Here is a 17,785-nt window from a genome sequence, read left to right as displayed (position 1 = left end):
CAATCATGAGGCACACGAGTCACAGGATCGCTCATACGCTTTTATTGTTCATATCAGGAACGTTGCCAGATAAAGTGCTGTATAATGATATCACATTCACTGACGCCAGGACAGGATTACAGTGTTGTAAATACTATATATGGAAGCTACACCGAGCAATATGTAAAACAGAAATGATCCAAAGACTTTCTCCAGACATTCTCTCCGTTCACTAGCACACTCCCTGATGTGTCTCTTACAGGGCCTCAGTGATCATTTGTAGCATTTGTGCCTGTAACACCACGTGGATGCCATAAGAGTAAAACTAAAATTACTTTCAAATACATTTTTCTCTTCAACAATTTGGGCATTTCTTAAATTGTCATCTACATTATCTAACGAATAAGTATCTCAAAAATATGATCTTTGACAGTAGTGGAGGACGCTGAGTTGTATTTTTTTCCCCAGAAGAGTATGAGGGGAAAATAGGCCGGGGTGAGACAAGGCATCATTACTAAAAAGAGACATCATAAGAAGTGATGGACAGTCCACAGTGGACATCTCCACCTGCAGCAGCTTAGCGTCATAAAGATAAACATTTGTTTTGGGGGAAAATGATTTGAGGTCACTGCAATAGGGCAAGGAACTAGTCCTACGTCAAAATGTAAATAGTAAGTCAATTGGCTGAAAGACCAGAGAGAGACATCTTACAGGGAGGTTAGCACACACCATCATGACATATAGATTTTGCATATTCTGTTTTGCATCTGAGGATATAAATGCAGTCAAGGCACATTGGCTGCTCATATGCACACAAAGTTCGCCAGTTGCCTGGATACTCTACTGGACACAGACGCCATGTTGTGTCAAGCTGCGACAGGTTTGTACCAACGCGAGACGGACGTCACCGTTGTGGCTGGAAAGAGTGCAGTTCATTTGGATATTAAGAGTGAAGCCGACTCTGGCAGTAAAGTGAGCATCTGTGGACACATCAAAGGGACGCCAAACAAAAAGTCACACCGACTCATACAAAAAAAACAACATAACCATTGTTTAAAGCAGTGGTTCCCGACCTTTTTAGACCCTTTAAAAGGGGAACTCTACTGATTTTACATATCAAAGTCTGTTATCTGTCTTGGGGAGTACTACTTCGTATGTGGAAAAAGAAACCCGGTCTCCCACAAAATTACATTCCCATTCAACTACATTCCATTCTCAAATACGTTTTGAGGGAAACATACTTTCTCCCGGATTACGGTCGCAGTTTTAAACACCTGGTTAAAGTTGTAAATTGAAGCAAAACAAAACTAATTTGGCTTAAAATGACTATGACATTGAAACCAAACCAAACAAAAACGCAACAAAACTACTTAGTTAGGTTTAGGCAACAAAGCTACTGGGTTAAGTTTAGTAAAAAACATCATGGTTTGGTTTGTTATACTCGTAATACAACATAACTTTCACTAACGCTTGCTTGATATACTAGATATGTCACCTGCTCTGCGCGTTGCTCGTTGTACTACGTCACCCGCTGCGGCTGTCCGTGAACTTACAAACATATTTGGGATACGTCAAAGATAAACGTAATCAGCGACTAAATACGTTTCCTTCCAAACATAATTGAGAACGCAGTTTAGTTGTAAGGTAAAAACTATAGAGTATTTCACAAGAAAGAACCAAGGACTAGAGAAAAGCCAGAAAAATCAAATTAATTTGGCGTAGCAGAATTTTTCTTATTTTTCTGCACCAGTTATCAACCCGTTGTGGAGGCTCCAGCACCACAGCTGGAAACCACTGCTTTAAAGGTATAATATGTAACCGTTGTCGGCTGGTATTTGTAAACACACAGCATTCAAAGTTGGCCACTCCTCCTCAGTTCAACGAGCAAGAGGGAGAGAGAGAGAAAGAGAAAGAAGTGGTAGTCGAGCAAGCTATAGAGTGACTGAAGAGAGAGAACGGCGTTAGTGAGAACAAAGCAGCGAATCAGAGAAATAATACGTTATTTTCTGATTGTTTCCCAGCGGTTATGTTCTAAAACACAAATAAACACATGACTAACTCGGCACAACCCTCCGGATTTTGAATGAAAGCAGCCGAAAGGCAGTCTGTCCTCTCTGCCTGGTGTGTGTCCCTCGGTCAAACTGACACACCGATAGCAGCGAACGGCAGCCACTGCACACAGCAGAGGACAGACAGAGGAACAGGGGAACTCACAGCGATGTTACAAACCCGTTCTCATCCGTCAAATACGGCCGCAAAGCATCTAAAGGGGGACTTGTGGCCATCGATCTATAGCCTAATGATTATGCCTCGGTATCAGAAGCCGAGGGGCGTGACAGAGCGGTGATATTTGACCACCTGAATGGGTTGCACACCCTGCGCGCTGTTATCGGCTGGGGGTTACACCAACAACGTGGGGGCGAAAGGCTGTTTACAGACATCCAGAAGCGTCCAGAGTAAAGCAAAATAAGAAGAAAAGAGAAAATACAGGCAGAGAGACAGACACCACCACACACTTCTAGTGGATCATAGGTGATGATTGAGAGGGATTATCAGTCTATACGTTGTTGTTTAAGGAAATTGTTGCATATTATACCTTTAAAGAATACGTGAGTAACAACACTGTAAACAAAATGACACAGTATTTATAATATGTCAATAACAAAATACATCTCATAGATTTCTGGTAATGAATATACAGCGTTTTGGAGAAACAGTATATACAGTACATACTGCTCTCTCTCTATATATTCACAGAGCAATATCTCAGTGTGCCAAGTGTCATTGTGCTCACTCTGCATTTGACAGCACGTCTGCTCAAGTGCTTCTGCATTTCCTGCGCCTCTGTTATGATCAGTCACATTTTCACTTGCATTTAGTCAATCATTGCCATAAATGTGCCACGACTTCCTGATTGAACTATTCACACATACAATATATTCATTCTCATCTTTTAAACATCAAGAATAAAGATTTAAGAAAGGCACCAGTTACTGTTTTTTTCCTGCTCATTTAACACCGAAGTACTGTATTTCAGCATATAGGTCCTTCTATCTGAAGCTGTTCTTATCATGAAACTGTGAATATGTACACGTCATCATATAACTGCATGATAATGGCACAAAGGAAAATGAGTGCGTGTATGGATTATGTTCAACTTAAAAACTGTGTGATGAACAAACATGAAAAAGGAGCTTCCGTTTCTTAAAATACAGTTTTATTTGTGAATTTACACTGATTAGCAATACATCTAAAAGCAACTCCATTAGATAACCATTTATATAGGATTTTCACAGGTCACAAAGTAGCTTGGCTCATTCTGGCATGCCAAAGCAAAAACTTGTTCTTTTTTTTTTAAAAACAGAAAAAAAAGTGGATAGAGAGGCATTAGTAAAGCAAGGTGCAAACAGTCGGAAACAGAAGAGGAGAAAATAAAAAGGATGCAATGCACATTCAGTTCACCTGGGAGCAATTTATGCTCATAAAATGGTTAATAAAAAAAAAAAGCCTAGTGCTCTCTGCAAACTAAAAGAAAAAAAGAACTGCGATACAAATGGAGGATGAAAAAAAGGTTTCCGGGAGGAGAGATGGTATGAAAGAAGACAGTCTGAGTGATAAAAACATGGTGTGTTAGTGTCAGGTTGTCCTAACCCTCTCTACTACACACACACAAATGCACTTCCATTTCCAAACTCACACCTCCCTTCTCCATCTCTTCGTTGTGTGACCTCAGCTCTTTGCCTGGAGCCAAAAGCTATCATTTAACACAGCTAAAGATGTGTCCCTAAACCCTCCCTCCCTTCCTCCCCCTCAAATCCAATACTTCACATTGCTAGCTGGGATATTGGTACATCTGGTTAAACTGCGGGGGGAGGATGTGTGGCAACCCATCACACTTTGGCTTTGCAGAGTTCAACTGTGGGTCATCTGACAGTTACAACACGATCGTGTTTACTGGAGAAATTACATGAGGGGGAGGCTTTAGAAGCTGAAATGACGACTGGGCTCGCAGAGCAATCAAATGAAAGTAAAACGTCCACGTGACCTCCTTATAATGTTCCAGTTCCAGGAGGAAATAGATGGCAAATTAAGCGAGAGGAAGCGTAGCTGCTGTTGAATGTAGCTACTGAAAAAAATAAAGTTTCTGGGAGCCTGAGGGGCGTCGATGCAGTCACTGGGGTGATTTAACAGAGGTCTTGTTAGGGTCCTTGACGCCCGAGCAGGCAGCCGAGAGTCGCAACCCTTGTCTCATCATTAAAAACAATGGAGGAGAAAAAAAATTACAATATGGCTTTAAAAACAAAACACACAAACACACCAATCAAAAGATGTCACTGCTCCACGATTCTCATTTCAGCTGGCGACGGCAGATAGTTGGACGTAGTATTTCAGCACTACACTTCCTGTTTTGTTGAGAAGTAGAGATCGTTTCTCACGTGTGCGACACCAATGAAAGACTATTCTTTCCTCATTCGACTCACTTTCTGGGTCCTGACCTTTTTCTCCGACACCACGCCTCGCTTGCTACTTGCACAACTTTTACCAAATACTTCACAATCTCCTTCACTGGTGAAACCACCTGCAACTAAAATGTGTTATATACCACGAGAAAAGTGCAGCTCAATAAAAATAAAAAATATATAGTTAAAAATCTATAGCCAACATATCCAGTTTTCATATATCTGTGTTATATAGTAACTTTGTGTACTCTGAAGATTAGAATATAATTTGAGCAATCAGGCATCACTACAGAACATAGCCAGCCATATAAATTCAGTTCTTGCAAAAAGAGAAAACATGCGTAACATCTGTAAATCTCTGTAAAATGAGTACAAAACAGAGTCGGCTAAATTTGTGTTCAATAAAAAAAGATTTCATGAGATGACAAACTAGACACAAACAGTGACGCTTCGCTAAAACGAGATTGTTTCTTCTTTCTTTCTTCCATTTAGTTTGGCAAAGAAACACATCGAGATGAAGAGAAGATATGAAAATGCTACATAAATATTCTAGCGAGTCAGCGGCTCTTTGAGATTATGTCAACTTAGTTGTGATAAACTGCCGGCCTTCATCCTCACTATCTTTTCCAGTCCAGTCTTTAACTCGTCTTCTAGTTCAACCACAATCGGCGGAAGAAAAGAGTGTGAGAGAGCGGAGAGAAAGCGTCTCTCACAGTAAATAAATCAACACAAACCCCGTGGCTGTTCATTCTGAGACCGGTTTTCCAGTGTGACTTCAAATTTCATGTGGCCTCTCAGTTCCCTATGCAGAGTCAGGTGACCAGAACGTAAAAACAAAACCTTTAAAAAAAGACCGGGGGAGTCTTAAAAAAAAAGTTTAGTTTCAACTTGTGCAGTTTTATAACTCATGTTGCAACCCAATCATTTCATAAAATTGGATTTTGAGGCAAAAAAAAAGCGAGTTCGTTTCAAGTTCTATGTTGAGCTCGGCAAAACAACACAGGAGGAGCCAGTTATTCAGGATCGAAATGGCTTCAAATGACAGTTTACTGCTTCCAAGAAGCCCTGTTTGAGTACTGCATAGATAGGTGATGAGGTGTGTAGACACCCAACACCCACCTGAGTCACCTGCTGCAACTTTAATTTGTGGACCAACGTGCCCATCCTAAAATTTCACAGACATTCTTGTCTTTTTTTTTAGTTGCAAACCAATACATTTTTTATATGATCCGTTCTTCTGCCTTTTGTTCATAAAACCTTTTGTTAAAAAAATTAAAATAAAATTAAAAACATAAAAGGACATTGAAAACGGAGACAAAATAAAAACACAGACATTAAACAGAGAAGGTGGCTGCCGCCCCTCTTTCTTCTTCCCCCCCGCTGCCCGTCAGCTCTCAGGCCTCCGTCTTCTCTTTCTTTTTGTTCTTCTTCAGGAAGGACGGGGTGCGGAACTTCTTCTTCTTCTTGGTGTTGGGCGACTTGGAGGGCGAGCTCTCGGGGGACAGCGCCTCCTCGATCTTCTCGCCCGAGCGCACCGTGATTTCCACGCTCTCCACGCTGGTGGTCAGCTGGCTGACGCGCTTGGACAGCTCCTCGTCCACGTCGCCGTGGTTGTCTTTGCCGTTCATCAGGCCCGTGTGGTTGTCTGAAGGAGGACAAGTGAGACACAGGTTAGGTGAGGACAGGGAACAAAGGTCGGACACATCACTCAAGTCTGTTAGACACAACCTATTAACTGATAGCACCCACAGCTAATAAATAACCACATGGCCTATGCTTCATATGAACAACAGTAATGCAAAAGTGTAATAATGTGGAAGAGTAGATAATGTAGGAAATTGTGAGACACTACGGTTTGCAATTCAGAGCTAAAATCAAACTGACTGATGGAATAAATCAATTGTCTAATACATTTTTTTGGTAAATAACATGTTGGGAAACACTCATCTCCCATTTGTTCTCTGTAAGTCAAACAGTAACAAGCATACACAATGCAAAATGAAGTCAAGTAACAAAGACCTTCAGGGCTACGTGGACATGTATAGTATAATTTAAGCTTTCCTCCATATATTAACATTTCTTATTACACGGCGTTGTTGAATACTCTATTCTGATTGGTCAATCATGGCGTTCTAAAGTCTGTTATTTCTTTATAGCAGACCGTTGCTATGTATAACAGACCGTTGCTATGGGCGTAGTTCTGATGTCGGACTCTAGCCGACTGTTTTTGTGTCAAATTATTGATTTCTAAAGTAAGTAGCCGTGTAATAAGCAGGATAATGTTCAGCTAGTGGGTGATTGTTGTGAAATAAACCCCTTTAGGGCGATGAGAGACCCTGCCAGAGTTTATTTCACAACAATGACCAGCTTGCTGTATATTATCCCTTACATATCATTAACATTAGATTGATGATTGACACTTAAAGGTACAGTTTGTAGGATTTGGTGGCATCAAGTGGTGTGGTTGCAGATTGCAACCAACTGAGTACCCCTCCGCTCACTCCTCCCTTTCCAAGACTGCGGTAACGTGAGCTGGTGAGTGCAAAACCGTAGTAATGCCGCTCACCTCGCTCAGAGGCGTGATAACACTTTAGGAGCAACAGAAGTCACGTTTTTGGACAAAATAACAGAGACAGCTTGTCAAATCTTACGACACAAGCCTCAGAAATGTAAAAGTCCTATGGAAACCTCCCTTTTATTGTCTCAACTAAAACGGAAGGTGTTCATGTTATTGTGTCTACCCCCTGAATGCCTCACTCTGCTCATGTAGCTCATGAGGCTTTGCTTTCCCTGCTGTACCAAACACACTAATACCATTTGAACTGTGTTGAACTTCCGCTTCATACAAAGAGACACGCTGTCCCTGTGCTCTACATATTTCATAATATCCCTGCATAAAACTCCAGTGACCTAATAGCCCAGAGAGTCTGTCCTCCTTTCACGTTAAAAAATGGGGCTTTGAACGGTGGCTTCCACCCACTCCCTTAATGACTGCTCACGTAACATCAGCGTCACATCCCTTTCTCTGGGTAGCAAATGCCGGTTAGGAAATGCAGCGCAGCGGCATCATGTTACTATACTAACACATGAAAACAATGACTTCTTGTTATTTTCATCTTTGCACAAAAACACACACAAGGCGATATTAAAAAGTGAGGTAACACTTAACCCACGACAGCACATTGTCTCAGGGGACCCATATTTTCTGACACCACAGCTATGAGGTCAGCCCTCAGTTGTGTTGAAACCAGGTCTATTGTCATTGAATCACTTTTGTTAACACTTCATTTTACAAGTCCACAAATTTCATGGTAACTAGGTGATAATTAGCAAGTAACCTATTTGAAATTTCTTTGGAATTACTGCCAAATTACCCAAATATTTACCTCAAAATGTATCGCAAATGACTTTACGATAAGCATGATTTAATAACTATATGCCAAAATAGCATATAATGGTTAAAATAGGGCCCTTAGGCTTGAGAAGCGGCTCTTCATCGGAGGTGGAAAACGAAAACCAGTAGAAAACACTTCTGATCAAGCACAGATCTCACCATGGTGTGACTTATTGTCTACGCATATGTAACCTGGTAGCTAATGTCATGATTCAGGGAGTTTTTTAAGAAGTTATTTGATAATTATCATCTATTTACCAGCAGACATGGAAATACAGCATATCAATTAACTTTGTATTCTTTGCCTGGAAATGTATTAAATAAATTACCAGCTATGGGGAAATAGCAGAATCTAATTATTAAATCATTTTTATAATAGTCATTTTCGATACATTTTGAGGTAAATATTGGGGTGATATTTTAAATAGGTTATTCGCTATAATCACATAATCACCTTGAGATTTACGGACCTGTAAAATGAAGTGTTACCAAAAGTGGTTCAATGACAATAGACCTGGTTTTATAAGGGCTGACCTCATAGCTGTGGTGTCAGAAAATATAGGTCCCCTGAGCCAATGTGCTGTCGTGGGTTAATTGTTACTCATTGTGTGGTTTGGCGTGTTTGTGCTGGAGGGAAGCTGACAGGAAGTCAATCCCATAGTGTCATTATTTACAACCTGTAAGGAGGCCGCTGTGATCTTTGTCTCTCTTGAGATACACAAACTGCCTTCAAATGTCATACACAACAATGTCTACGGTAATAGATACCAGACTGTAGATCCAAATGTATGAAGGTATTATTGGAGCAAAAACCTGAGCACCTGTGACAGTGGCAGTGACAGCACAAGATCTTTTGCCTCTCTCTTGTCTTTGGTGTAAAACATCACAGACCTGCTGGGATGGTAACATGAGCATGTCATGATGTCACAGCCCATGATTTCTGGGTATTGAATTGATGCCTCTTGCCGCCATTAGCACAAAGGTATTATTGGAGCAAAACACTGGAGCACTTGTGAAAGAGGAATCTGTATTTGTAGAAAATGGTCACACGTGTATCAGTGAATCTAAAGTCAGAGACAAATGCATTAGGAGTTGCAAACTTGTAGAATTGGTTTCTCCCCCACAAACACATCAGTTACACCTTCATTCTTCATTGCAGGTGCACAAATCCTATTCTACAAATCACTAATTTACTACGGTTGTTACTTACTGGATCCCTACAAAATCAATGAAGTGGAAGTATTGATCATATATGTTGTCTGTGCTATACTAGATGTTTTGTTCTGTTAAGTTATAAGTAAAGCTAAACTTTGCTATATAAGTTAGTTTTTACCTAATTAACGTTAACTAACTTGCTATAACGATTGCCAGCTAGGTAGCCAAACTGTTAGTGTAACGTTACAGTGTGTGTCTGTGTACGCACACGGATGTGTGTGCCTGACCGTACCAACCGGTGTTTAGGGTGACCATATTTTCAAACCCCAGACTGGGACCTTTAAGTGTACCGCACGTTCATGCATGCGCACATGTAGAGCTCTACGTATATTCAGACATAGGGCTGGGTATCTAACTATAAAGCAAGAAATCTCTGTCTGTATTTGTGTATGGCCTTCGCATATCTCGGGAAACGGCTCATCTGATCAACTTCACACTTGGCGGGTGTATTCCTGAGGACCGCAGCGTGCAGGCTACGGCTCACTGGCTACATTTGGAGCACTACCCTTTTACTGCTGGATCCTGGTTATAGCTTGCCAATTTATAGCTTGCTAATTTTCTTCACTTCTCTGGAGTCAACAAGCACGAGCGGATAGCCTACACAGGAAAAGCGTCACTCTTCCATTGCGACTCAAATTGTGTACGTTTTTGCCATACTAACTTATAACTTTAACGCGGCATAATACCTCCACTCATTAAATCTATGCTCTGCTTTATAACCGCGGTGGTTATGTCAAAGCAAGCGACTAATATGCCTATTTGGGAATGAATACCTCTGCTAAGTGTATTTCACCGATGTTGCAGCCAGTACTAATTGTTCCTAGCTCTCACAAAGTGATTTTACTCCTCTACAGTAAAAGTCCTGCATTCAATTTTTTACTTAAAAGTGAAGAGTGAAAGAGAGGCGTTATCAGCACAATGTACTTAAATTTACTTAACGTCTGTTCAAGGTGACGTTTTCAATTCTAATATAATGCTGGATAGTTTAATGAATAATAATGCATCAAATCTGAATCTGCACTGTAGCATTTCTGTCAAGTAAATGTAGTACTACAATGTTTTTTTTACTGTTTAGTATACAGTTGAGTTGCATATTTTTTCTTATTTTCTCAAGTTTAATAAAATGATTCATTGTATTATTTTTTTAAAAAATTGAATCAACTTTATTTAATGAATCTAACTCGTCAGTTTCAATTGATTTCTGCTAGATACAGGTGTGTCCTTTGTGTGCGGCGAGTGGGAGAGCAAACGGTGTTTGACAACAGTGAAAATGTTGCTTTTGAAAGGCTAAATGCCGACAAATATGGTTTGAAGCAGAATATTTCGTTAGATAAGAATTTTGGAAATTATTACATCTATAGTTTTTCAATAACTGTTGACTTTCGGACTTGAGAACACTGGAGTTATTGGAAATGTTTGGAGTCTGAAAAACTCCTAGTCAGGCGCCGTGCGCAATACACAGATACATTCTCAAGCTCTCTCGGGCATGCTTCAAACTCACAGTGTGAGGAGTACCGGAGCGAAACTAGAGCAGGATGGAGCAGGAGATAAGGCGATGCTCCAACTTTAAAAAAATATATATATATGGTCTGCACTCCGAAAAAGTCTCCAAAGCTAAAAGTAAAATGTACATCTATTCATTTAAAATGCACTTTGAGTAAGAGTTAGAGTTCCTTTCTATTTATTGTTTATTTCACTGCTAGCTTGGTCAGGTTTCAGTCTTAATCTTAAACAGGGAGAGCAATAAACATGAAAAACACTTTATTTGTATTTCAATTTATTTATTTTTACCTTTCATACAGAGTCAGGCAAATACAAATGAATGTTTGAGAAATATGAGCATAACAATTACCAGATACTTTAACCCCCTTTTTGACCCACAAGTTATAATTCACAAGTTGCTGAATATTAGTGTTAATAAATACAGTGTAACACTGTACAACAAAGCTAATCAAAGTTATGAATTATATCTTACACCTTAACATTACAATAGCAAACAACACATAATGAAATCAGTTTAGGTAGCGCAAATACCCTTTAAGACATTTTTAGATGCCAAAATAGCACCTCAGATAGCAGCCTCTTTGTTACACTCTCTGCTCCGATGAACAGTTAACATCAGTCATATAGAGTCAATAACCCTGTAACACCAAACATCCCCTTCACCAGTAAACGATATTCCACAGTTTAAATACTCACTGTTCTTTAACATGTTAATGTCATAAATATAAATATAAGCATTGCTTATATATTCACCAACCTCATGTATATAAAGCAACCTGTTATCTCCATATATGAATAAATAAATAAATAGATTTATTACAAATCATATATATTATTTTATATTATCTTCCTTAAATTCACAGTAATTCACACAATGTGCAGTGGGAAAAATAATGGTGTGGATAACAAATAGTGAGATTTGGCATCTGTTCCACATGTGTGTTATCTTAAAGTGATCTTCAAATTTTCTCTCTCTGAAAGAAGTAGGTGCCTTCTTCATCCTCATCCTCAGCAGTTCAATCTGGGGAAATTCAAAGTGAGACAATTTCAACAAAATGGCTGAATACAATTGGCAAAACAAGACAAAGAAAGAATTACGTTGCAGCATCTATTTTGGGTCTGCAAAATTACAAAATCCTGCTCACAGTTACTATCATCAACTGGAAAAGTTTACATTTTCTTAAGTTCACACACATCCGTTTGTGTGTGTGCCCGTTCACGTACGCACACATACAGTAACATTACATTAACATTACACTAACAAGGCTACTTAGCTAGTAATCGTTAGAGATAGCAAGTTAGCTCACGTTAGCTGGGTAAAAGGTAACTTAGAAATCAAACCTTAGCTTTACTTCTAACTTAACACAATAAAAAGTCTAGTACAGCGCAGACAACATACTGTTATATGATCAATACTTACATTTTACTGATCTCGTAGGGATCCAAGTAAGTTAGCTAGTGAATGCCCAGTGCAGCTGTAGGGCCACTTAAAACCGACGTCCAGTACTTTGATAATAAGTTCTGTAATGGGCACTTAATATGATCTGTAATGAATATCTTGATAACATGGTCTGTACCTGGATAATTGGGCAAGATAGTACAAATGTACATAACGACACACTGTACCAACGATGGGGGGTTGATTATTATTATTTCCACTGTTCAACTGTTTTAATGTCTTCCAATCAGGTTTTCAACCACAGCACTGAGACTACTCTGAGAATTTCAGTCTTAGTGCTGCATTTGACACGGTCAATCAGAACATCACTAGACTGTCTGGAAAACTGGGTGGGACTATCTGGCACAGTACTAAACTGGTTTGAATCCTACTTAAAGGACAGGGACTACGTTGTGTCTATAGGTAATTACACATCTGAGCGGACAAATATGAAATGCGGAGTTCCCCAAGGCTCCATTCTGGGTCCTCTTCTGTCTAACATCTACATGCTTCCACTGGCTAAGATTATGGAAAACAACAAAATAAGTTATCATGCTTATGCAGACGATACACACATTTACATAACCATATCCCCAGGGGACTATGGTCCAATAAAAGCACTGCGTAAGTAAATTGAACAAATCAATGACTGGATGTGCCACAATTTTCTTCAATTAAACAAAGACAAAACTGAGGTAGTTGTTTTTGGAGCCAAGGAGGAACGATTAAAAGTCAGCGCTCAGCTTCAATCCGCAATGTTAAAAACCACAGGCCAAGCCAGAAATCTTGGTGTAGTCATGGACTCAGACCTGAATTTTAACCACATTAAGACAATTACAAAGTCAGCCTACTATCACCTTCAGTATATATCGAAGATTGAAGGACTAATGTCTCAGCAGGATTTGGAAAAATTTGTCCATGCATTTATCTTCAGTAGACTTGACAACCGTAACGGTGTCTTTAGTTCTCCCTAAAAAATCGGTTAGACATCTGCAGCTGATTCAGAACACTGCTGCTCGAGTCCTCATTAAGACCAAGAACGTGGATCATATCATTCCCGGGTCTGAGGTCTTTAAACAGGCTTCCTGTCTGTCAAATAATTTACTTCAAAATACTACTGTTGTTTTATAAAGCACTGAATGGTTAAGGGTCAACATGCATGTCCGATCTGCTACATTATGGACCATCCAGACCTCAGGTCTGCTTTCTGTCCCCAGAGTCAAGACTAAACACGGATTTGCGCAACTGCAATGAAGAACTTGAGAAGGTGTAAATAGCTGTGTTTCCATTCACATATTTGTTTTCGCATTAGAAAGGCTGAGGTGGTTTTTGCCTCGTTGCCTTTGCCTCTCTCCATTTTTCTCTGGTAGATTGTCAGATGGCCAAACTGACTTGTTTTGTTTCTGGTTTGCAACTTCCACTTCTTCTACTCTTCTCTAAAATTCTGCCCAAACTACGCTGTAGCCGGGTTTATTCGCTCCAAACCAGTTGATGGAAATACGCCTATTTAATTTTAATTTTTTATTTTGGCAACATTTCAAAAGTTTGCTTAAATTTCGCTTGACAATTGAATGGAAACACGACTCCTGTTGTGTTGTGTTTGTGTGGGAGAAAACATTTTGACAAGTTTGCAAATCCTAAACCAAAAATTTCAGAGTCACAGGTGCTCCGGTGTTTTGCTCCAATAATACCTTCATACAAATGGCAGCAAGATGCATCGATTAAATACCCAGAAATCATGTGATGTGACATCATGGTACGCTCATGTTACCAACCCAGCAGGTCTGGGATGTTTTACACCAAAGACAATAGAGAGGCAAAAGATCTCGTGCTGATGTGAGCTTGTTTTCACAATTCTAGTCAAGAGGTTCATTTAACGACACTCAAACATTCAAGATTGAGAGTTAGCTAGCAAAAAACTTGTGTTCTTTAAAAAAAGGCGTAGTTTGACATTTTGGGGGGAAAAAAAACATGTATTTGGTTTCTTGCCGGGTGATAGACAAGGATATCGACACCACTCACGTCTGAACATTAAGTACGGAGCTACATCTAGGAGGGTATTAGCTTAGCTTAGCATAAGAGACAGAAAAACTGTTGTTCATCATGAAATAGTTACAATATGTAACTCTGTAAAACAACAACTTGTTGTGTTTTTACATTTGTTTCGAACAGGTTAAACAATGACATATAACATAACAACAACATGCTGGTTGGTGTATTTTTGCTTCCAGTATTAATGCTAAGCTACGCTATCCCGTCGCCTGGCTCTAGCTCCATACTTAACGTACAGACGTGAGAGAGGTATCGATCTAACTCTGCAAGAAAGCATATGTCAATCTATTCCTTTACAATCAAACCCAGAAGACAATTAGCAACAAGCAAATATGGACATCATGAAAAGAATAATGTGAATTTTGTGTTGCATAAAAAAGGTTTTGGGTGTGGCAGCCAGCTCTGAAATCTTAGATATCCCTAAATACACCAACAAGGAGACCTTTCAAAGGCAGTTCAAGCAAGGTATGGATTACCTATCTTAAAGAAGTCCTTACAACTTCATTACATGAACTGACACCAGTGGCTCTGAATCTGTTTTTGTATCCTTAAATGTAGAAAATATAAATGTATGCTGTCAGCAGTAAAGTAAAAATAAATAATAAAGTGTTTTAAATGTTTGCTTCATCACTTCTGTTGGCTATGGATGAGTTTTCATTACCAACAGCAGAAATGTATTTGTGAAAAAAGGACAAATTAGGATTTAAATAGACGGGATGGGACATTATTGCAGTTTCATTATCGTAGACGGGAGAGTTTTTACATGAAAAATCATTAGTGCAGAACAAACCTATAGCACAGATCAGTAGTTTAGACAATGCATACTGAGCTCTTAGTCCATTTCATTTAATATGCACTCTCATGCACACACACTCAGACACACGATCTTAAAGACACACACACAGCCATGCAGTGAGGATCATTCGGACAAAGTGTCTCTCTCTCTCTCTCTGGGTGAGTGATACCTTCTTTAGCTGGAGTGCTTTGCGGGGACTGGGTGAGAGACAGAGACTGAGAGAGAGTGGAGCCGTCGTCGGAGGTTAGCTCGTGCTCGTGCTCTCCATCTGCAGGGAGGGTGGGGAGGTTGTAGGGGGTGAGGGGTGGATGAGAGGATTGCAGGGTGGTGTAGAGGATTGAAGTAGTGGGACGACAGCAGGGGTGAGTGGGATGAGAGGATGGGGAGGGGGATTTGGGATGAAGGGTCAGAGGGAGGGTGAGGCAGTGGGAGGAGGGGGGTGTTCAAGAGATTAGTGGTAACACACATGTTAGAATCAGGCCATGCACAGCTGCTTTTCCACAAAATTTCACAAAAATCCTTGTTGATAGTTTGTTATCTGTTTCTCCTGGTGGCTGAGCTTGAACTATGACATTTTGTTGTGCCTTAATATCCCACTGATAGGACGGATACCCTGAACCATAGCTTAATGGCTGCAGGTTGGATCCCCAGAGCAGATAGTGTATCCTTGTGCAACATGCTAAATGTAAGGTAATTTATTAGCTCTTATTAATAGATTTTCAAATATATGAGGGACAAAAATCCAAAAATCTTCAGGGCACTTTTAAAAGGAAGAAGATGAATTACATCAAAAGTTAGAGCTGGGCAATATTAGTGCATATAAACTAGGGCTGTCAAAGTTAATGCGATAATGCCACAAATTTGTTTAACGCATAAACACAACCTGCAATTTTTGGGTTGTAGCGGGCTCAGTTTTAAAGCTAGAGTGAAGATACTGGTATCATATGTAACTGTACCAACCATTTCATACTATAGCTTGTCAGGAAGGAGGTTAGGGTTGGCTCCAAAGTTATGCTACATTTTGGAGAGGAAAAACTGTCATGGCCATTTTCAAAGGGGTCCCTTGACCTCTGACCTCAAGATATGTGAATGTAAATGGGTTCTATGGGTACCCACGAGTCTCCCCTTTATTTACAGACATGCCCATTTTATGATAATCACATGCAGTTTGGAGCAAGTCATAGTCAAGTCAGCACACTGACACACTGACAGCTGTTGTTGCCTGTTGGGCTTCAGTTTGTTATGATTTGAGCATATTTGTTATGTTAAATGTAGTACCTGTGAGGGTTTCTGGACAATATTTGTCATTATTTTGTGTTGTTAATTGATTTCCAATAATAAATATATACATACATTTGCATAACACAAACCTATTTGCCCACTCCCATGTTGATAGGAGTATTAAATACTTAACAAATCTCTCTTTAATGCATATTTTGAACAGAAACAATTTTTTGTATTAATTTGTGATTAATCACGATTAAATATTTGAATTGGTTGACAGCCCTAAGTAGTGGAATTGTATCATGATGATATCGTTAACCAAATTATGTTGTCCACATTTTTGGCTAACAACTTTTAATGCCCTTCATATACTTACTCTAAAGAGTAAAAATGTTCTTATTTCCCTTCCCTTATGGTCCTTCGTGGCTATTTAAGCATGAAAACTAATTGAGCAGTTGGGTTTTTGTATCTCTTACACAATAAAAAAACAGCTTTTAAAACAACTTCTGTAAGTACAGTAAATGTTACAGTCCAGCTCAGCATTAGGAACTTCATTAGTGTTGAACACTGATTAGTGTGAATGAGTGACATTCCCACATCACTTCAACACATTCATGGTTACACATCCAGTTGGCTGAGGCGTCGCAGCCATTCACAGCAGCATATAGAACGTGGTTGCATAACAGCCTGGTCTGTGCAGTGAAATGTTAATATGTTCTCTATCAGATGTTGCATGTATAAAGTTGAGATCTGAGAAGTGAACTTAGTTTGAGGACGGTGCATTTTTTAAATATAGAGTAGGCTGCAAGAGTCTCGTCATTACTCAGTCAATGAAGGTGCACCTTACGCACCGCTTACAGGAAATATTTTTCAATTGCAATATGCACATTTTATGCACTACACGTGCTTCAATTGTATCAATTTTGACATTTAATGTTTAAAATGATCACGCTTCAATTCACAAAATTAATATACAAAGTGAACTGGACACGACTAATCACAGGCTAAACCTATAAGAGTGTGTGTGTGTGTGTGTGTGTGTGTGTGTGTGTGTGTGTGTGGCCCGGGCATATATCAGGCCATTACAGACGGTCTCCAGCTTGCATCCAGATTGGCCACCGGGGATTGGTGGGCCTGTGGGGGCAACAGTGTCATAGCAACGGGCTCCGCTCATGTGGCGGGTGTGAAGACCTGCTGTCTGTTCGGTCTGCCATCTCTTAGTCATACTGGCCTCTCGTACAGTACATGTGCACACACTTGTGTCATGTTTCGTATGCACATAAGGACGATCCATTTGGATGATCCTATAAACATGTGCATGCTGATGTAGACACACAGCCATGTATACAAATACACACATTAATCTGGTCCAACGTGGCGACGAGGAGCCTGTGCAGGATGGGGACTAGTGGACAACCCCCTCCTTTACTATCTGTTCACTATTGATTTTCCCCCCTGCCTGTCTGAAAGGCAGGGCGACAGAGGGCTAATATGATTAACATTGACAATCCTGTGTGTGCGCACATAAGGTTAACACAGATGAAGGCAGCAGTGGAGCCCGTGGGGACAGGTCCTCATGTTAAAAGATATATACTGTAGGTGTGTGTTTGTACGTGATACCCCAGGCAGTGTGCTGGAATAAGTCCTCTGGGATCGCCGCTATGGCGACAGCGCTACAGACCCTGACATTACATGGATGTTTATTAACCCCAAAACTGCTGAGA

General features: G+C 39.9%; 1 protein-coding gene across 2 annotated transcripts in view; it reads right to left on the bottom strand.

Moving 5' to 3' along the window:
• Positions 1-3,179: 3,179 nt before the first annotated feature.
• The window catches only part of add3a (adducin 3 (gamma) a), a 35,704-nt gene continuing 21,098 nt past the window's right edge, over positions 3,180-17,785 (bottom strand). Inside the window, exons 13-14 of one of the 2 annotated variants that reach the window (XM_074629191.1) lie at positions 15,007-15,105; positions 3,180-6,084 (exon numbers count right to left, since the gene is read on the bottom strand). In XM_074629191.1, the coding sequence (XP_074485292.1) occupies positions 5,834-6,084; positions 15,007-15,105 (350 nt within the window). In that variant the 3' untranslated portion in view covers positions 3,180-5,833. The remainder of the gene's footprint in view (positions 6,085-15,006; positions 15,106-17,785) is intronic. The other variant, XM_074629193.1, reaches the window with a different exon arrangement.

Source organism: Sebastes fasciatus, chromosome 3 (assembly GCF_043250625.1).
Source record: "Sebastes fasciatus isolate fSebFas1 chromosome 3, fSebFas1.pri, whole genome shotgun sequence".
NCBI lineage: Eukaryota > Metazoa > Chordata > Actinopteri > Perciformes > Sebastidae > Sebastes > Sebastes fasciatus.
This window is presented reverse-complemented; position numbering and strand designations above follow the sequence as displayed.